Here is a 22147-nt window from a genome sequence, read left to right as displayed (position 1 = left end):
TTTCAAGGGACTCCAGATAGCCAAAATAATCTTAAAAGAAAAAACAAAAAACAAACGAAACAGAACTGGAAGACTCACACTTCCTGATTTCACAGCTTACCACAATGCTACAGTAACCAAAACTGAGTGGTACTGGCATAAAGACAGACCCCAAAGAACTGAAAGCAGGGACTCTGATATCTATCTGTACACGGACAGTCACAGCAGCATTATTCATCATAGCTAACATGCGGGAGCAACCCAAGTCCATCAATGGATGAATGCATAAACAAAATGTGATATATAAACACAATGGGATATTATTCGGCCTTAAGAAAAAAGGAAATTCTGACAAACTGAGGAGATAAATGAGGTCCCAGAAGACTAGGGAGAGCCAGGTCCCGGGAACAAATGGAAGGCCTTTCTTATGGAGGCAGGTTCCTTAAGATAAAGAGGAGAGACCCTTCAGGCGCTGCCAACCCAAACACTGTTTTCTCTGTAAAGATGGAATGAGGTGGTTGCTGGGAGGAAAGAAAAACAACAGGGTTAGGAGTTTTTGAAAAGAATAAAAGAGCTTTAAACAACGATACAAACTTCACCCTGAAGGGACAGAAAGCTCACGTCAGAGTCCCCTCACAGACTGTTGTGGACAAGCAGTGGCACCTACAGCACTGTGCTGCCATTTGTTCTCTAGTAATGCTCTGTGGCCAGCCCAGGAGCAGAGGAGAATGGCAGGATTCTCAATTAATGGATGGACAAGGAGGGAGGACTGGTGGCTGGGGCCTGAGAGAGAAAGGAGCCACAGAGAGGGTGACAAACTGGAGGACATAATAAACGTAAAGTAAGGTGGTGGGAAAGGAGAGAAAAGAATTCCAGCATTTTAAATGGAACTTACAGAGATGGTCATAGTAAATATTATGCTAGCTGGTTTACTGTGAAAACCCATCCAAATGAAAATACAGAGGGTGCCAAAACAATGTATACACATTTTAAGAAAGGAAAAACTATTAAAATTGTAATACTCAATATATACCAATAACAAAAGATGAATACAAGTCACGTGCACACATTTTTTTGGCACCCCGGTATACTAAAAAGTGAAGCAATAAGCAGTTAATAAGCACCTACTATATGCCTAGTGATGAAATACGATGGATATCTGCAGGTGCTAAGTAAGATGAACACTGGGTCCCTCATGTTGAGCTCACTGGCAACATGCTTAGCTGCAATCTCAGGGGTGAACACGCGACTCCACTGTGGACAGTGTGACGTCAGCAGAAGTCACTGGGTGAGGCCTCCAGGAGAGCCCACTAAGAAGAGGGCACACTCAGCTGGGGTACAATTTGCCCTCAGCCCTGGCCCTTTCTTCTGTCAGGGACACAGGCCCCGTAATGGAGGGGGTGCAGCCAGGAATTGAGAAGCATGAGCACAAAAGCCACTCTCTACAATGACTGAGCAGAAAGGAAGCACAAGGCCCCTGATGCCATGAGACTCCGCAGCCTCTCACCAGCTTTCTTGCCACGGGGGAAAAAATAAACTCATCTTTGATTAAGTCACTCTAAGTTTGCTTTGTTAATTATATCTGGATACACCTCTCACTATCACAGACACTAAATGGCAGGGCTGGGATCTGAACCTGACCTCAGAGTCCTCTTAACTGCTCTGCTGTACTGATAAACACCAGGAACCTGTTACTGTGTCTTTAAGAAGCACCGTGGGGAAAAATACTAAAGCAGCTTGCTGAAAAAAAATCAAGTAGGCAAGATGGGGTGCTGGGGGAAGACTTAATTCAGGTGTGGAGTGGTATGGGCTGGGAGTAAGTGGGGGAGGACAGGTATTATGGAGGGAACACCAAGCAATGAAAAGCTACCAGTACTTAGGAACTAATTTAGGGAAGGGGACAAGGGCTGATGAAGAAGGAAACAAGAACGCTAATTGCAGTGGCCAGGGTCAGGCAAAGGAGCCGTTCTCAGGAGGGAAGAGGTAGAGGACGATCAAAACTGCGGTTTGTTCTAACAGCTCTACTCAACTAATTCATTGCAATATAACCACTAAGTACTTAAATATATACACAGAAACAGTTAGATGTTTAAATGCTTTTCTTCCTCCTTTTGCTAAGAGGAATGATAAATATTAACTGTTTTCCTGATAAACAAAAGGAGCTCAGCAGCTGAAACAGTCTGTTCTGAAGCAAAAGCTAGATGCTATAAATAAGTGTGCATCCTTATTTTCTTTTGTGCCAAAGGCTAATATACTTGTTATGCTCAGTGAAAAATACACCCTGGAAACCTAATTGGTAGAGAGCTCCATTCCAGGTGCTGCAGGAAAATACCAGCCCTCACAAAGAGTAGACTCAGAATCTTGGGGCTACGAGGGAACTTGGGAAGCATCTAGTTGAAGTCCCCTAAGGAGAGAACGTTTGTCATTTTGGCTGCCTATCATCTTAAAACTCTTCTGATTTTTTGTTTCGGGGGTGGGAGGCACCCTAGATAGAAGGGAAGTGGCCTCTCTGCTTCCCAGTAATAAAGCCTAAGGGTGAGTAAAGAAGAGAAGCAACAGGAATGTGTCACATGACCCCGGCACAGCCAATCAGATGTTCCCGTCAGCGCCATGCGACTGGAGTTAGAGAGGCAGCGGGAGACCATTGGTTGTTCTTCCCAGGGGCCAGAACTGGGGGCCACAGGTGCAGTAGGGTTGGTGGAGGCCTTCCAGGGTAAACTGGGGCAGGGACCTTTTCCCCTTAATTTCTGTTCATACCCATTCTTTAGCCTTCTGTGGATCCTGTGAGCAGTGTGCACCAATAAATGCCTTTTCTGCTTGAGTTAACCAGTCAGGCTGTTGCTTATACCCAAGGCCCTGAAGGTACACCAAATCAAATGCTTCAGGCTCCTCTTAGAACAACCCCTACTTCCTAGCTCCGAACAAGCAGTTTCTACCTAAGAACCTTCCAGAATAGGGAATTCACAACCTGAATAGTAGCTCGAGATAATCTAGGCACCACTAGAGATTAAGTGTGTGAATTTGGACAAGCCAATTAACCATCTATACCTAGATTCCTCACTAAGAAATGGGAAATATTGTCGTAATTAATGTGGAGCTATCAGGAAGACTGCATTAGCGCATACATATAAGCCACGGGAATAGAACCTCAGATACAGGCTAATAAGTGCTAAGTAAAGGTGAGCTATAAAGTCTTTTTTAAAACTTAACATTCTTATATTTAGAAAGAAAACTGCATAATACCTATTACTTTACCCAAATTGAAAATATGAAAATTCAAATTTATAATGCATTACATCAGAAATAATGATGAACTTTACAAAATGTTTCCTCATTTTAGAAAAGGATTCAACCTGAGACCCTTGAAAAGAGTGCACAACTTGACAGAAGCAGACTAGAATCTATGTTTGTTATTTATTTCCTTAACAAGAGGTATGGACTCAATGCTTGTGTCCCCCTCAAATTATATGTTGAAACTTCACCCCCACGTGATGGTGTTAGGAGGAGGGGCTGTGGGGAGGGGACTAGGGCACGAGGGTGGAGCCCTCACGCATAGGATTAGTGCCCTTAGAAAACAGGAGAGATCTGTTATTCCTTCCATGTGAGCACACAGAGAAGCTGGCAGCCTGTCACCCAGAAGCGGACCTCCACCAGACATGACGGCGCCGTGACCTTGGACTTGCAGCCTCCACAACTGTGACAAATAGACATTTGCTGTCTATGAGCCACCTGGTCTATGGTATTTTATTACAGCAGCCCGGATAGACTACGACAACACGCTTTTGGATAACCCTGGCAACGTAGCCAGGAACTGTTCTAACTGCTTTACAAGAACTGCCTCATTTGGTCACCCTAATCCTACAAGGTACAAGTAGGTACTATTATGGTCCTCCACTTACAGAGGAGGGAACTGGAGCACAGATGCCACGTGACTATGTAAGGTCTCCACCAGACACTAGTAGAGCCAGAATCTGAATCCAGGCAGCCTGGTGCCAGAGTCGGAGCACTTAACCATAATTCTGGACTGCCTCTGAGACTTTAATTACAGACATGCCACTCACACTTAATTTATCAGGCCCGTTCATGCTGCGTAAAGCAAAATATAGCTAAATAAAAGGCCCTTAAGAATGCCACAGGTTTCCTGCATTATTTCTGTGATTCACCAAGATTTTTTATTGCTAATGGGACCCTTGCTCCCATGGCCTCTTTGGGATCCCCGAGGCTACTAAGGACTGAGGCCTTTCCATCTTGCAGAATTTTCAAGGAACTTCACAGATCCCAGGATACCCACTCGACCGGTGAAGCCACGTCCCCAGCCCACCTGAAAGGTGCTCAGTTTACCCGAGTCACGCATTTCCTCTACACTGCCGAACCTTTCACAGACCCCTCCTAGCTCGGGCCTCTTGGTGATAACTGTAACAACCCACATCCCATAATAAGCCATCGGGATGTCATACAAAGAGTTAGGAAATACAAGTCAACAATTACAAATTAGCCCTTCACCCTAATTCAGAGGTGTCCAAGCTTTGGCATCATGGCCAATGGCTCTGTCTTCCTGTGGCTTCTTCGTGTCTTATACACAGTGATGGTGCTGGCTTTGAAAAAGTACCCAGACAGCTCCAGATGCTCCTGAAACCTCGATGCCAAGCACACTGTTTGATACATCACATGCCCTCCCCTATGTTCCTGTAAACACCCGGGTTACATAACTCCCTAAGCAGCTCAAGTCAATATACCTCAATCACAAAAGGAGGCCCTCTCCCAAGGAATGTCCCTAAGAAAATAAAGGAACTTGGGCTGTCACTGGGGGTATTTGCAATCCCCAATCTCTGCCTCTTCGGTGGGGTGTCTGCTCTCCCCAGTTGTTTCACTACCTCTTATAAGCACCCTACTCATATCTGTATATGACAGTGAAAACAATTCCAGTTTTACTGAAGAGGGGAGATTGGGAACAGAATATATGCTATAAAATAAAAAAAACAATAAATAAAAATAAAAGCATTCACATACTAATAATAATGGTTCCAGTCTAAAAGAAGTACTGATGAAATGGACTTTAAAGAAGCACAGGCGTTCTGTGCATGGTGGAGGCATTTGAGAGGCTGCTTCCATCTCCCAGGCCCTGCCCAGCTGCTGCTGGCAAAGGGAAGGCAGGGCTGGGCACGGGGCTGAGGACAGCAGTCGCATACGCCGGCACTGGCTCCGGGGCCAAACTCCTCACTCGCCAGCCGCAGGGTGCTTGTGGACCCCATGAAGGGGTGCATGTGAAACGCTTACAGGAGTGTCTGCTACAGAACGATGTATAAACATATCACCGTTGATGTTGTTTTTATGAAACAAAGAAGTAGCAGATCCTGTGGGGTTTGGGGTAACCTGAAGGGGGAATGAAGGTGAGAAAGAGGAGCCCTGGGGTGGGGGTGGGGGTGTCAGTGGGTGGCAAAGAAAGAGTGGAGACAAGCCTCTGTGTGGAAAGGGAGAGATAAGAGCTAGATCGTGGCCCCTTTTCACTTCTGGTGTCCAGTGGAGAGATGGCAGTGAGGGCCTGGGAAGAGGAAGATGGGGTCCGATCCAGGTCTGTAGATCCCTGAGTCACCCACACAAAACAGCAGGTGACATCTCCAAATCACCTCCCTTACCAGAAAAGAAGATTTGTTTGGCAGTAGTATTATTTCTGCCAGGAAACACAGGCCCATTTGCTGTAATCATCATACCGCTGCCACGTCTCCCAATCCCGGATAACATTCATTCAATACCATGAATATCTGGTAGAACAATAATTAGAGTCTAAATGGCATCCTAATCATTTGAGTGGTAGTCAAAATGTCACTTGCAAAAAGTGTTTCCTTCGGTAGCAAAAGCTTATCCTTTCCAGTCTCTTATTTTGGCTTTTCATAAATCAGCCGTTTCTGAAGGGGCTCCAGGGATGAGAAGCGCCCCTGGCACAGGAACGAGGTTTAGCAAGTACCTTCCTGGGACGCAAAGCCCAATTACATGAACTGGGCGCATGGCAGTGACAGCTGTGTAATACCACGGCAAGGAGAAGCCAGAGTCTATTCTTGGAACTCAAGAGTGAGAGTTGGCATCTAAAAACCCACGGAGGAGGGGGCAGGAAGAAAATAATCAGATTTAGCCTCAAATTTAGCCTGGAGCTGAAGTCTAAAATTCATCACTGTTAAAACAGAACAAATACCATAGTGAATTGCCTTCATTAGTCACCTTTGTGGACAGGTTGGCCGTATCCTAAGAGTTCTCATAACACAGGTCCTTCCATCAATTAGGAATGTTTTCTTTTCTACGTCATATGTACTTAATGAGTCAGTGAATAAATGTAATTCCTAGCAGTTGTGCAACAATGTTCTTCTTCTTATTTTAATTTAACGTGGTATGTGGATAACATTTCTCGTGTCTTTACTTTCAGCAATGAAATTTGGACCATTATCTTAGACCCACAGAACGACGTAATCAGAGAGCATGTTGAGACCTTTAAAATTATTTAGTCCCACTCTTACTTTTCAGATGAGAAAACTAAGACCCCGAGAAGAGACAGGACCTGTCCAGGGTCACACCGTGGTAGACCTGAAATTAGAACCCAGGTCTCATGATGCTCACTCAGCTCACGGCCTTATTTCTAAATTAACTAAAAATAAAAGTACAAATTAAAGTGGAATTTGAGAGATCTTTTCTACAAGAGTCTGGGTATAGGAAAAGCTTCTAAAAAGGCATGCTTAGGGGGCTCTCAGCTATAAATAAAAGCACCCCCAACCCAGGTTTGGATAAAACACAATGTCCATCAAGTTTTGCTCAGGTTTTCTCCCTTGAAATTGAAAATAAAATAAGAGCAAAACTCACATCTGTGCCCCTTCCCAGTTCTTTTTGCTTTAAAGCAGCAATACTGCTCCAAGCAGAGGAATCTCAAAGCTTTATTGCTTTACCAAATGCTTAAATTAAGGGACATCCTTACCTCTGGCCATGGTGGAAGGAGTAGAGAGTGGGTTGTTTTTCAAAGGTCACAGGCTTTATTACAGAATGGAACGCTGGATGCCATCCCCCGGCATGCTTTCTGCTCAACTCTAGGAAGCAACTTTGGTCAAGTCTGCAGAGCAAGTAGAGGGTCTCCAGGGTCCTGCCCTAATACTACATACTCCATTGGCTGTTTTGCTGAGGTAGCTAGCTGTTCTTTGTTATTCCTGCAAAATGAATCTCTCAATTCAAGAAATAGACATTTCATTCCTCTACCTCCTTCCTCTTCAACTGCCTCTCACCATTTGGTCTCTGTCTGTTTTCAGCCTACCTCCGCTGGCTTAGAGCACCAGGTTTTAACCCTTCAACCACAGCTGCTGCTTCATCCATGAAAGGACTGAGGGAGGGAAGGAATCGAGAGTATAGCGGCCCAGGGGTGTGCCATGTACAAAATAGGTGCTCAATGAATGCTTCAACGAAGGAGTAAATATGGATTGAGTGTTAGGATCCATTCTTTCAACTACCCTTTAAGGGGGGGAGGGGCACAGACCAACAAGAAAACTCGTGGGGAGTGCCGCGAAATGCAAAGATTCTGGAGATGATGGCTTTTCAGGCAAACTGAGGCCTGAGGGATAAGCTCCGACCTGCTGCCTGTTTTCATAGAGCCCCAAAGCTAACAGTCATTTGTAGTTGAACACTTGCCAGCATTTGATGAGAGGAAATAGTAACTTTGAGTCCAAATTAAATGAAATGTTACCCCCCCGAACAATCCCATTCTTCTCATTAACGTACCCGTATTACAAAACATTGTACTCACTATCATATTTTAATTAATCAATAAAAATTTTGTGGAACTGTGTTTCCTCTCTTGTTATACCAACACGATACCTTTTTTGCCTCTTGGTTCTCAAAGCCTAAAATATTTAGTACCTGGTCCTTGGGAGAAAAGTTTGTTAACCCCCACACGAAAGGAATGGGTCACTTTATGTCACTGAGGCATGACTGACTTGCCCTATTGTTCCAAAGAGATAGAATAGGTGAAAGTTACAAGGAGACAGACTTCGGATCAATCCTTTGGAGTAAGCAAAGAGAACGGAATGGTATGTATTACATATACACCAAGAGCTGTGCTGGCTATTTTACACCTCTCACTGAGCTTCACAACAGTCTCTGAGGTGGAAGTCCAGAGTGGTTAAATATCTTTCCCAAAGTTACACAGTTAGGAAAGGAGAGAGTCAGGATTTGATCTCAGATATGTCTAACTCCAGGGCTGAGTTTTTTCACTATGCAATGAAAGACCCTACTAAGGGTCAAGGGTCATCTGCCAGGGTTATTACAGAGGGGATTTTACATTTGAAAGCAGATTATCAACACCACCAATAAGAACAGTCCCAAGCCCACTGCATACACCATCTCTTTACTCATCACGATAATCTCTGCAGGTTCCTATTATTACCTGTAGTTTCCACATAAGGGGACAGGTTTAGAAAGATAAAGGAATCTGCTAATGTTCATACTTGGCCAGATGTAGAGTAGCAGAACTGAAATTCAAATTCAGCTCTGATATCAAAACATGAGATACTGCTAAGATGGCAATACTATCCAAAGTGATCTACAGATTCAATGCAGCCTCTATCAAAACTCCAACAGTCTTTTCTGCAGAATCGCCAAAGCCAATCCTCAATTTCATGTGGCATTGCAAGGGGTCCAGAATAGGCAAAACGATCTTGAAAAAGAGCAAAGTTGGAGGACTCACACGTCTCGATTTCAAAGCTTACAATAGAGCTACAGTAATCAAAATAGTGTGGTATTGGCATAAGGATAAACATATAGGACACTGAAATAGAACTGAGATCACACAAATAAACCCACACATCTATGGCCAATTGATTTTTGACAAGCGTGTCAAGTCCATTCAACGGGGAAAGAAAGAATAGTCTCTCAACAACTGGTGTTAGGACAACTGGATTTCCACATAAAAAGAATGAAGTTGGACTCCTACCTGACACCATATACAAAAAGTTACTCAAAATGGATCAACAACCTAAATATATAGCCTGGGATTTGGCAATACATTCTTAGATATGACACCAAAAGCATAAGCAACAGAAGAAATCACTGATATACTACACTTCATGAGAATTAAAATCTTGTTCATCAAAGGACATTATCAAGCAAATGAAAAAACAAACTACAGAATGGGAGAAAATATTTGAAAATCATGTATCTGTTAAAGGTTTATTATTCACAATAAGTAAAGAACTCCTGTAACTCAACAACAAAAACAACCCAATTTAAAAATGGGCAAAGGTCTTGAATACACATTTCTCCAAATAAGATACACAAATGGCCAATGAGCACATGAAAAGATGTTCAACATCGTTAGTCATTAGGGAAATGCAAATCAAACCTACTATGAGATACCACTTCACACTTAACTAGGATGGCTGTTATAACAAAAACAAAAACAAAAAATAACCACTGGTGGTGAGGTGGCCAGTGTTGGTGAGGATATGGAGAAATTGCAATCCTTGGGCCTTATTGCTGGGAATGTAAAATGGTGCAGCCACTATGAAAAAAGTTTGATGTTCTTCAAAATTTTAAACATAGAATTATCATATGATCCAGCAATTCCACTCTTGGATAAATACCCAAAAGAACTGAAAACAGGAAGTCAGATATATGTATGCCAATGTTCGTTGCAACATTATTCACAATAGCAAAAGACAGAAACAATCCACAGGTCCATCAGTAGATGAACGAACAAACTGTGGCATATACATACAATGGAATATTATTCAGCCAAAAAAGGAATGAAGTCTGATACAGGATGAAAGTGTACATTGGCTTCGAAGCATTGGTTTATTCAGCAGGTTTTTATTGACCACCTACATTGAACCAAACACTTTGCCTTGATTTCTCGGAAGTCTGCAGCTCCTTTTGTGTTAGGCCACATAGATGCCTTCCAGGGACCCTGGCCCCTAGGTCAAGGCTGAATTTCTACAGTACAAGTGGGGTTGCATGAAGTACCAAACCCTAATGTAAACTAACAAACGGTAGGCCTATTAAACAGAGTTGGTTAGATGTTCAAGTGTTTTCCACAGTACTCCCTGATTAATAAGTGTTTGGTTAGGGATGTGAAAATGTCCATTTGGTACAACCACTAGCCAGACAGTACTACTCACAGAACTATAATGTTGTTGAGATTTCCCATAAACAAATGAATAGGAGGAGTTCAACAGGAAAGATAAAAATACCATTTCTGTCTTTAAAGCTGCCATGTCTACATAGAGGGGACACATACTCCCTTCAAAAAGGACCCCATAACATTCTGTCAAAATGGAGCCATTAATAGCCAAATTCAAGAAACAAACCTCCTTAGCAGCTTGGGTTCATTCTAAAAACAGAGGAAGCAGTGCTTGTTGCTTTACTTTTAATAGCGCGGGTCGTCATGCCAACAAGTGCTGCTGTTTAAATTGAAGGGGCAAAAAAAAGAAGTGCTCCTTCCCACACAAACTTTTCAGCAGAGCTCACAATTAGTCTTTAAAAAACAAGAAAACTCATAGCACTGGAGATATGGTAAACATTGTGCTTATATTTAAACCTGTCAGAATGAGGATGTGATAAACCTTTGGTTTATATTGCCTTTGCCCAGTAACTGGCTGAACAGTGCCCTGAAAAAAAAGAAAGGCATTATGTGGACACATACAAGGCAGCCAATCTTCTTGAGATGGGAGAGGAGACTTCCATCTTGAATAAACACAACTGAAGAAAAAGACAGAGAGGGCAGTTTTCGTGTGAAAGTGGCTCTGCTTCCCCGTAAACATAGTTCTTACAAGCCTGGGTCTGCCCACTGCTGCACGACCCACCCAAAGGTGTCAGTGCCAGGAGGAGAAAGACAAACAGACATGGTAGGAACCGCAGCTGGGGCCCCACGACCCTTTCCCCTGTTGGTACAGGAACGCCTAGGGCTCAGGTCAGCCAAGGAGATGAGCCAGAAGAAAAACACGCCGCATCCTGATGTGGACGTGTTGACGCAGGCTGGGGACAAGAGAAGGAAGGCAAGTCTAAGAATAGGATGAGAAGGAGGTGAGACCTTTTGTCTCACAATAGCCTGGTGGTTGTAACCTTCTGTTCATACACGGTTCCAGCGGGTCTGCAGGGAGATCTGGGCAGCATCGCTGAGGCAGAGGACCTGCTCACAGACCCGCCAGGTGGTGAGGTGGCCAGATCGCCATCAGCAAGGGCCACAAGCAGTCTGTACCAAGACATGGGGTGGGGGGTTGACAATCAGGCTTCTGTCCAGTGTCCTCTCCCCTGAGAACAAGCTTCCATTTCCCAGACCCTCCGCCCAACGCACTCACACCTCCATGATGTTGATAATGAAGGGCCTCCCTCTGCTCTTAGACTTGCACTACCCAGTCTTCTCTAATTACGGGTGACCCTTGAACAACATGGGGGTTAGGGGTGCTGACCCCTGCGCCGTCAGAACTATGCATATAACTTTTGACTCCCCCAAAACTTAGTTGCCCCTTGGTATCAGCGGAGGATCGGGTCCAGGACCCCCTGTGGATACCAAACTCCACAGACGCTCCAGTCCCCTGTATAAAATGGTGTAGACCGATGCAGACAGCCGGCCCTCTGCATCGCAGACTCCCGACCCTGGATGGAAAAGACGACAGGTGTTTATTGAAAACAAAAATCTGTGTGTAAGCGGACCCACGCAGCGCAAACCCCGGTTGTTCAAGGGTCAGCTGGAGTTATCTTTTCAGGGTGTCTATTTTATCTCCCTAACTGGACTGGAAGTTTCTAGAAGCCAAAGACCTTTCCTTTATTTATTTATTTATTTATTTATTTATTTATTTAATTTATTATACTTTGTTGCTTCCCCTGTCCTGCAACTCCTGTGCCTATGGAGGTAGGAACAGTGCAGAAGCCCACAGCTGCCATTTAATAAGCCCTCTGCTGGGCTCTGTTCTGAGCACTTTCCAGGATTAGTGAATAACCCTCACAATGATCTGAGTATGATTATTACCCCTATTTTACAGAAGGAAAACCGGGGCAGAAGAGGTTAATAATTTCCAGGATCACAAAACCGGAACTCAAACCCAAGCTCTCTCCCCTGGGGGGCACGCCCAGGACACACGAGGTAGCTGGTCTGGGCTTGGGGCTGAGGAGACAGGGGTGGGGTGCCGACAGGGGGGAGAGCAGTGACGGGGAACAGCCACCGTATCCCGTTCCTTGAAACTTACAGAAGTTTACAAGCATTTATTCATAAAGAGATACATAAAAAGACGGTCTCTGAAATGTCGATGGGTCGTCAACGATCTCAGGACAGTGGGATTCCAAGTGACTTTTACTTTCTTTTCCACGTTCGTATGTATTTGATTTTTCAAGGAGTCGGCTGGGTTGTTGCATATGGCAGAAAGACGAACAATGAAGTCAATTTCATGATGAGAGAAAAAGTAAAACAAAATAAAAAGCGGGAAAAAGAAGGGGAAAGGGGACGAGCTATGTTTCTGAACAGAAGGGTGGCACGCCTCTTTCTGTGTTTTAGAAAGATCACTCCGGTGAGGATACAGGAGATGAAGACAGGGAAACGCAACATCCCACCATGATAAATGATAACAATGGTAATCGTTAATGCTCGTAGGGCCCATAGGAGTAATACAGGAAGTTTAAAATCCAGTTCCCCTACCGTAGCACTAGTCATCATAGGCAAAGGCCCATCAACTGAAAAATGGATAAACAAATTGTGATATATCCTTACAATGGAATGTTATTCAACCATAAAAAGGAATGAATTACTGACACATGCCATAACGTGGATGACCTTGCTATGCTAAGTGAAAGAAGCCAGACACAAAGGTCATATACTGGATGATTCCATTTATATGGAATACCCAAACCAGGTAAATCCACAGAACCAGAACAGTAGTTGACAGGAACTGGGAGGATGGGCGAATGGGGAACAATTGCTTAATGGGGGCGGGGTTTCCTTTTAGGGTGATGAAAATATTTTGGAATTAGAGGTGATGGTTGTACACAGTATGAATGTACTAAACGCCACTAACAGTACAGTTTAAAATGGTTAAGTTTGTTATATGAATTTACCTCAATTAAAAAAAAAATCCAGTTAGCCTTTTAACCTAAAGTCCTAAGAAAAATGGAAGCTGAGCAGATGAGAAATAAAGGGGAAAAAAAAGAAAGAGAGAGAGATAGCCTCAATAAATGAGGGAAGACAGACATCTAAGTAAGATATGGCCTGAGACTAAGGGGGAGAGGGTCCACGCTAGGCCAAGGGCGGATCAAGCCCCTATCCTCCGTAACCGAGCTACCAGAAGATGCAACCTCTTCCTCGAGGTGCCGTGCACTTTCACCTTTCACCTATGACACGTCCTGTTTTACTTAGAAGATCTGGGACAACATGGCCATCAAATGTTTGCTGGGAGAAGCTCCAACTGCAAAACTAAGTAGAAACAGCAGGAAAGGCTTCAGCCAAGTATTCAAATCATTATTACTGGGTGCAGACCCTGCAGGGAAGCCTCCTCATCCCCAACCACACCAGTGGGCACCGTGCCTGACTCGAGGCTATATCCTGGCCTTCATCACAGCCCCTGGCACACAACAGGGGACTGCAGATATGTATGTTCAAGACATGAATGTCCTTCATTTTATCAACTGATCTATATTTTTAATAGATAAAGCACAGATATGGTTCAAAATTCAAAAGGCTCCAAGGGATATACAATGATCAACTTCCCTTTCTCCTACCCTCGAGTAAACTCTAGCACCTTGGAGGCAACCTCTGGCACTGTCGCCATTGTCCTGACTGTGACTAGTGCAGTGAAATTCTAAATTGCAAAGGCCTCCAACAACCAAGCAGGCTACCCAGCGACTTGGGCGTCAGGTCATCAGCACAAGATGGAAGCTAAATGTGACATCAAGATAAAAGTCATCTGGGTGAAAACAAGGTCCCAGCATTCCGTGCCAGGAGGAAGCACATGCCAGGGAGCTGCCGGCTTGCAGAGGAATGCTGCTAAGGTGACAGCCGTCCCCCAGAGTCATTCATGGCATGACAAGAAGTCCATGGGCAGGGGTCATGCAGCATGGGACCAAGTCAGCCACCTCAAGCTCCTCACACCTGTTTCAGACATAGGCCAATTTCAAGCTGGGAAAAGGCTATGTTGCTACACGATGGGATGAAAGCAGAAATGCAAACCACTCTCAGCCTGGACACAGAGAGAGGTTTAGTGGTTTGTCTGGAGGAAAAAGTTCATCTTCAAAGAACTCAACCACAGGCTGGGTGGCACTGTCCCCACAGACAGGCTCTGCAGTGGACATGGAAGACAGGAACTAAGCTAGCCAGAGGGAGAGTGTCCTAGGAAATCACAGCATCCAGGGCAGTGACGGATTTGGGCCGATCCCAAGCCTGGACAGAGTCCCAGGAGGTGGACCGTGTGTGACAGGACATTTGGACACACTGCTTTATCTAGCTGGATTGTGAGGGGCTTTTTTTGAAGACTGAGTAACCACTGCCCTGTATAGTCACCAAACGAAAGACTAAAAAAAGATCCAAGCCACGCAGGCTCATCTCCTCCCCGGGCTCCTGCCTAATGTGATGAGGCACCGGCAGGCTACAGGGTGAGTCGGGTGCTTATCTGATTTCAGCCAATCTGTTACTGTATTTCATGCCCTGTCCGCGTGCCCAGAGGCTGTTGCAATGTGTATAAATTTAGAAAAAGAAAGATAAATAACAGGGAAAAGTTCATTTTCACAAAATGAGTTGTTTTCTTTCCTTTTACTCCACTAAAGAAAAGATAAAATGATCTTGTTATTTATTTAGCCCCTACCTACCACCGTGGAATTTGGGTTTCTGGGTGGCAACTCAATAACGTATAACCGCAGCCCAAGGTTAACCAGCTTCTTCTGAAACGAAAACAGTCAAGCTTCCACCCTAAATGTTTCTCAGAAGCTGAGGGACTGTTACATGACAGCACCTCGCACAATATCTACAATCAACTAGGGTCTCTTCCGAAACAAGCAGAAGACCCTGGATGAAGGCACTGTTTACATGGGAGCCGGTGCCAGCTCACGAAACAATACTCTGTGCTTGAAGTTGCCATGTTACCAGGAGTTACACACTGACACTTTAAATAAAACGTGTTTTTGTAAGAAAATTCATTGCACAGAGGGGAGATTTTTTGTTGTGGAAATTACCCTGAAAGAGAAAATTGTTTGAGAAATGACTGCCTTGCCTCACATACAAAATCACAGCCAGTAGGGTTTTTGGACCACTGGTAGGAAGTGACCGCCAAAGAACTGTACCATCTAATCATTTAGCCCACTTCCATTATACAGGAGGAGGAAACCAAAGTTTAAGGATGGGCCGGAGGTCACGTGGCTGCCAGTGACAGAGGGGGGCCAGGACCAGGTCCCATAGCTTTGCCCAGGGCTTAAACCACCAGCACCACCCGCCCCCTGGAAGTCATCCAGACTCAAGGCTGTACCTCCGACAGCATCTCATACTGGCCTCTTCTTCCAAGAGCAATGGTCAGTAAATCATAGACCACAGACGCGCTCTGCAGACTGATGAGGCGGTCGCTCCTGTGCTCAGGTATCCTGCTCAGCACGGCATCCCGGTTGGCCTGGAAACAACCCGGAAGAGAGAAGCAGATGGTGAGCCAGCCCATGCACACAGCTATCACTCTGTGGAGAGAAGCCATCCAGGCCCCCTGACCTCTAACAGCTCGCCGGGGGTCTGGAGAAAAGGGCGGGAATGAGTAAGGGTCTTGTCACTTCCGGTTGTTTATTCACAGTCCCCAGAGCACCAAGCACGTGGTACCTGGTATTCTCCAAACATGGAAGCCCTAGAAGCGGGATCCTAGAGGGCACGTGTACCTGCCAGCAGGTATTTGGAGGAAGGGTGAGGAGCCAGTGCAAAGCAGGGTGATTTCTCCTGCTCAGGTGCACAGACAGCACAGTTGCATATGCAGCTGTGCTCTGGAGCAGTAGAATCCTCCTCCGAGAGGCCCTGCTGCATCTCACTTGCAGATCCTGCTTCTGCTCTACATTAAAGAGTAGGAGAAAACTCCCGGCTCCACGCTTCCCACCACCAAATAGTGTCATCAAGTTCCATCAGTCCTACAGAGACGCATCAGACTTTTCCTCCATCACCAAAACGACGTTCAAATCCCTAACAGACATCTTCCCTGGAACAGACTACAAAGACTAATTCAATCTTGTTGAGGGAAGCACAAAACACATGCATAAGAGAAAGCAAGAAGCAAACAGATTTTTGTTTTAAACATATTACCACAGAGGACTCAAGAGAACACCTTGCCTATTTCACATCTTCACTGTTTAGCACAGAAATACAGCAGGCACATTCAAGCTTGTTAATCTCATCTAACTAGAAATCAGATGCTCTCTGCAGCAACTTGTTTTCATTACTTTTGAAATGTAATTTCTCTTCAGATTCCTCCAGACATACCCCATGCATCAGAGCCTCTAACCACTAGCTCGTTTTCCTTTTCTCCCTAATAGGGAGTTCAGAATCAATAAAGTTAGATTTTGCCGATCTTTTTTCCCCTGCCAATTAACAGACGTCTCCATATCTATCCGTCTCTAAGAGCATGGAAAGGGACACTCAGTTTTTCCTCTGAAAGTGGTTACATGAGTATCAGGGTCACTGGTCCAGGCACGCTGATGTTTATCTTCTGCCTGACATTTGGAAAGGCTAGGCACACACCTTTTCTCTCACTAATGAGACAAAATGCTTTCTTTCCATGTGAGTCCAAGGCATTTACTTTTAGCCACACATCAGTACTTACTCACTTTAAAACTCTTTGCTCTTAAATGTCAAAGACAAATAAGAATATATAAGACAGGCCACTTCCTACAAAGTGAGTCATCTCTCATGGAAATAAGCCTACTTTTGAAGATTTTATTCTAAGTTTTTCTTGTTAGGGTGGCTTTTAAGCCAACAAAAGAAGTCCTGACAGAAATAGGGCTTGCTGTAAGTGGCCACATTTTATTTATTTGCTATAAATGTTCCATATTAAGACCAATGCCTGGAAGAGAACAAAACAAAATACTATGTAAGAGAAAATTTCAAATTATGCCAAATGCCTTCTTTTAAAAAACATTTAGAGAAAGTCTATCAGTGTCTTTTGATTAAAAAGGTATAATATAGAACCTCAAACAGATCCACAAACAATAAATATCCCAGAATACTGTAGCAGTGTTGGTTGTGCAAATATAGTTCAGATAACTCTTTTTTCTCCTGGGGAAAACTGACTTGATTTGAGGTGAGAGAGCAGTAGAATTCCAAATGAGTTCTTGTAGGCAGAGAGACTGTGGACAAATTTCTGCTTCTAAGTTAGTCAGAACCAACGAAGAACACAATTTCTCCAAACACCAAAACAAACAAACAAACCCAAAAACACAGCAACTCTCATTTTGGTTCTGAAATTGAGCACATTCTTTTTCTGTCTAAAACTTAAAATCAAGGACTCAAGGAACATGAAAAAAGGCTTCCAAAGGTAACTTAATTTAGATTTCCGCCTATAATTATGGAATGATTTACAGGGAGAACATAATCATTTTGGCTGGAAACCTAGTCCTTCATATTTCCTGATGATGTCACTGGATTTCACCAGCCCTAAAGAGATTTTTAGGAAACGAAATACCACAGAGCCAAATCTGACTGTCTCAAAGGGATCCCAACTTTCTCAGTATTTACTATTAGTTCCTATCACTTCAGTGAAGGAGCAGGAGATATGGAGACCTCATTCCCAAGATACAAACATTTTAGAGATGTGACCATGTTTTCCAAATTCCAAACTGGAACACATGATCTGACAATGGAATTCATTATTTTCAATCAGCTTTCAGAACTTTTAGAAAGTAACAAACCAGGTTTGCCCAAAGGAAACTAGCTCCCAAGTAGGGAAGAGTCCAGCTTAGCATGTGGAAATGTTAGCTAGGAGGCCAATAAGAGCTGGTCCCCATAAAGAACCGAGGACAAAGCATGGTGAGACTTGCTCATGTGAAAAACCGTTACTGATGCCACCAAGTGACAGCCTGTTCACATACACGCCGTCTCTGATCGTGTCAAGGCAGAGGAGAGACTGTAAATGACACCGTCCTAAGTTACAGCTGACAGTGAAGGAAAGATGAGCCAATGGGGCGACCTGTTTCCTTCAGAGGAAAAAAGGCCAATGACGTCAAAGAGCTTCCAAATAAAAAGACTGGTAACTCAAGCAGTCTTGCTCTTGTAAACATCTCTGAGCCATTTCACAGAACAACAAAACCCCGAGCTTTACATTCAGGCAAGAAAGCTGCCCTCCCTGACTAAGCCCAGCCTCTTCGGATCCCTCCTTCGCTCGGCACACGCATATCCTTCTGCCTTTCTGTATAAGTCTTTCTCGCCTAAGTGTATTTCATACCTCCATTTAAACTGTATGCTTGGGCAAGAAGGGAAACACCTTCTCTTAAATTCGTTACGATTCCTGTTTCTCCTCCTTTCTCCTCCTGCCTGCCAGAGGGATGGGAGAGATGGAAAGAGGCAGTATGATCTACTAGAAAGAGCAACAGACCACTTCATGATGCAAACCTTTTGCCTGCTCTGGGCTTCACGTTCCTCATCTATAAAATAAGCGAATGGATGTGAGGACCTCTAGGTCCTTTCGAGCTGCAGGAGCTTGCCACTCTGTTCAGGTGCTCAGCACATACACTGACTTGCCAAGGTATCAACTCCTATGACACACATTGCTCCTAGAAGTTTCAAGCCAGGGCCACGCCTAATGATATGTAGATGAACAATGAAATTATAGACCTAAAATTTGATATCCTGGCCAAACGCGAAGAAAACATTTCAAAGGAAGCTAATGGTCTGGCAAAAAAAAAAAAAAAAAAATCCCTCACAACAGCAGAACCAGGGAACAGGAGTGACCTCTCATGGCTGGGACTGGGCAATGTTTGGGGAGCAGGTGGGAGCTCGGGGAAGGGGCCTGAGTAAGAGGACGAAGCAATTTCATCAGGCTCTTTCTATAAAAACTGGAGGTTCATGTATACAACAAGTGATCTATCCCCAAACTCTCCCTCCTACCAAGGCAAATGGAGAAGGCTTGTAAAGGTTACTCTTTGGGAGCTTCTTTTTCCTTCCAAGGTTCCCTTGGTGGTCATTTTAGCTGTAGTTTACCTATAGTATATACTTGCGTTAGTGTTCAATCAATACTTGGTGGATAAAGGGCTGAATTCAGATGTCTGCTAACTGATATGGGAAGAGAAGCTCCATGCTCTAGGCCAACCAACCTTCTGCTCAGTCCAAGAATTAAGAAACATCCCTCCTTTTAAACCTCTATTTTTCCCCCTCCCAGGTATCCCCTCTATAGAGTCACTACATTGATGGAGCAGCCATATCAAAAGAGAGACTATAGGAACAGGGGAAAGAAAAATAAAACACATTCTACTTACCATAGATTCACTAATCAGCAATAACAACAGGGCTTCTTCCGTATTTTCTTGAGGACAAAAAATGCTGTATAAAGAAAATCAACTTTGATATATGGCAACTTCAAAATAACAACAAATCCACTAACTATGAGCAGAACTGAATGCTAAAAGCTTCTAGATTTTTATGTAGAACCCATAAAAAATACTGGACATATAATCTGGACACTTGAATGAATTTGCTTATTTCTATGGTATCTATGGAATTTATACATTCTAACTATGCATTTTTAATAGCAGGAAACAGGTGAAGTAAAGCTGTAAAAACACGTTAAAAGCCCAAAGAATATATATGCCTATTATAGAAACAGAAATTTAAATCGCTACAAAGTAACATTACCTAAATAATACTAGCTTTCTCCTGAAACCATCATGGAGGTGTTAATTGCAGGCGTTTCAGTAAACAGCACTCTTCTTATCTCTTTCTTGCTAACTGGCATATATTATCCTTTAGATGAAATAAGATTGGATTTCAAAATTTTCAAGTTTGAATAATTTCTAGAATACTGTAAGAATTTAGTGAACTATCTTACTTAAATACGTTTTATTACGGGGTGGCATGCAAGAGCTTTATTAATCTATTTTTATGGAATTTGGCTGATCTCAAAGATCTTGGATTAAAAGAAAAAGCTTTTAAACCTCAGTGTAGCTCAGGATTAGAGAAGAACAAACACCAAACATAATCCCAACATCCATTCTCTGTATCCTATTTTTTGTGCTTTGAGCATTTTAAAAGATTTGTAGCATTTTCTTTCCTGTTCTGAAGCTCTAGAATCCTCTGAGTAGAATTGTGAATGTTATCACCAATTGGGCCAAACTCAACTCTTTCATGGAACGGAAGAGGAGTGCAATAAAAAAATGAAGTGGGTTAAGAAAGCCTCCTGGATGTTTTAGAGATGACTAAAGAAAGACTAGATTCACATCTTCCCAATGATAATATTACAATCATTTAATTTAAGAGATGGGATACTTACCCCAAAATGGTAAAACTGTATTTTCCAAATCCTTATAAATACTTGCTCTCTTTGAAACTTTGGCAACTTTTGGATTGCATCAAAGGACCGTGAAAAGTAAGACAGAAACAGTACAGTGGCTGGTACTCTTTTTACAACTCTGGCTTCCCCAGAGGTAAGAAATCCACCTGTGAGATGGTTCCTATTGCTTTTTCAGGGCTCAAATTTTATGAAAAGCCTGGCTTGTAAGCAAGGGCCAAGACTCTGGAATCGGCAGTAACTTCCTTAAAGAGGCAGCTGGAAGTGATCTGGATTTGGGGAAGATGGAAAACTTCTTTCCCCTTAAATTCAGAAAGAGCTTGTGTGTGTGTGTGTGTGTGTGTGTGTGTGTGTGTGTGTGTGTATACGCACGCACGCATGCAATTCAGCAATCATTTCCTGATATCCTGGCTTATGCTTACATGTATTGGGACCTTACAAAAAAGCAGTAACATTAACCATTTTTTCATAGCTAGCTAGTTCTGCATTGTCCAGACTAATTGAAAAGAGAGATAGCCCATGCTAATTGTGACTTAACACCAGCCAATTCAGTCCATGGATAATCCCCAAATTCCATCTGAGCCATTCAGCCTGCTTAAATGTGAAGTTGTGTTATTTTTACCAGAGCTGCTAACAAGTAGCACATTAACTGATTTTAATTCCACTTCCTCTACCCGTCCTTTCAAGGCAGGCAAGATGGGGACTCAGGAGCACTGCAAACTGTCAGGGCTAGCAGGAAGAAGTGGGGCCAGGGGAGGAAGAAGGGGAGTATTAAGAGACATGCCTAAAAACCGACACATTGGAATGCCTTTTCTTGGTAATAATTAATTCTTTAGACCCATTTTCAGCCATTCCTTTCCTCTTCCCTGTTCAGGGATGTGTGGAGCTCAGGATGAACAACAGTCCAAATGGTTGAGGCCTTCTCTTTTGTGACATTCTCCTCTTGGGGACCAACACCTCAGAGGAGATTCTGGGGTGCTCAAATCTCAGCCTTGTGGAGTTGGAAAAGTGGGGCCCTAGACCCATAGGAAGTTGACTAAAGAAGAGGTGGGAGATCAGAAAAGGCCAGGGAGAAAACAGGGCTCAGCGGGCAGTGAGGTCAAGATCCCATGAGCTGGACTGGCGGGCCTGGCGGAGGCGGGGTAGTGCCAGGGCCGCTGGGCTAAGAATGTGGGGAGGGGGACATGGGGGTGGTGGTGGCTGCGATCTAATCCTGGGCACGTTATTAACTCACTGTCTGACCTTTAGGCAAGTTGCTCCTTTTCTTACTTTGGATGAATTTCCCAACTCATTATCTGATTCTACGGAAGACACATGGAACATGGGCGAGAATCCTCACTTATAAATAGTAACCATGATCCTGCCAAGGCTCTCAGATAATAATAGCCCTTTCTTAAAATTTTCCCCAGATAGGTGAAAAATGTCACTGTATGGGGTAGAGGCAATCACACAAAAGAAATTAATCCTAATTTATCCAACTGCATTTCACCTGTCACCTTTAGTTATTATACAACACCCCCCCAATGACTAGTGGGATGTCTAAAGGTGAACGGCACCATCCAGGAGTCAAAGCAGACTCTCACATAGGTGCAAGGAGGGCCTTGAGAAGAAAGTAAGTTGATATGTAAATAATGACAACATCAACTGCAAGGCCCAGTAAGGGTGTCTTTATAATTTTAATATGCCTGGCTGTAATACCG

The 22147-nt window shown here is 43.7% G+C and overlaps 1 protein-coding gene across 7 annotated transcripts in view; it reads right to left on the bottom strand.

Moving 5' to 3' along the window:
- TTC7B (tetratricopeptide repeat domain 7B) overlaps positions 1–22147 on the bottom strand; it is a 240122-nt gene that overhangs the window by 108618 nt on the left and 109357 nt on the right. For all 7 annotated transcript variants that reach the window (XM_033108190.1, XM_033108192.1, XM_033108194.1 and 4 more), the window contains 2 exons: positions 19420–19483; positions 15450–15587 (listed from right to left, as the gene is read on the bottom strand). In XM_033108190.1, the coding sequence (XP_032964081.1) occupies positions 15450–15587; positions 19420–19483 (202 nt within the window). The remainder of the gene's footprint in view (positions 1–15449; positions 15588–19419; positions 19484–22147) is intronic.

Source organism: Rhinolophus ferrumequinum, chromosome 6, assembly GCF_004115265.2.
Source record: "Rhinolophus ferrumequinum isolate MPI-CBG mRhiFer1 chromosome 6, mRhiFer1_v1.p, whole genome shotgun sequence".
NCBI lineage: Eukaryota > Metazoa > Chordata > Mammalia > Chiroptera > Rhinolophidae > Rhinolophus > Rhinolophus ferrumequinum.
Note: the sequence above shows the minus strand (reverse complement) of the source record. Positions and strands in the feature narration are given on the sequence as shown.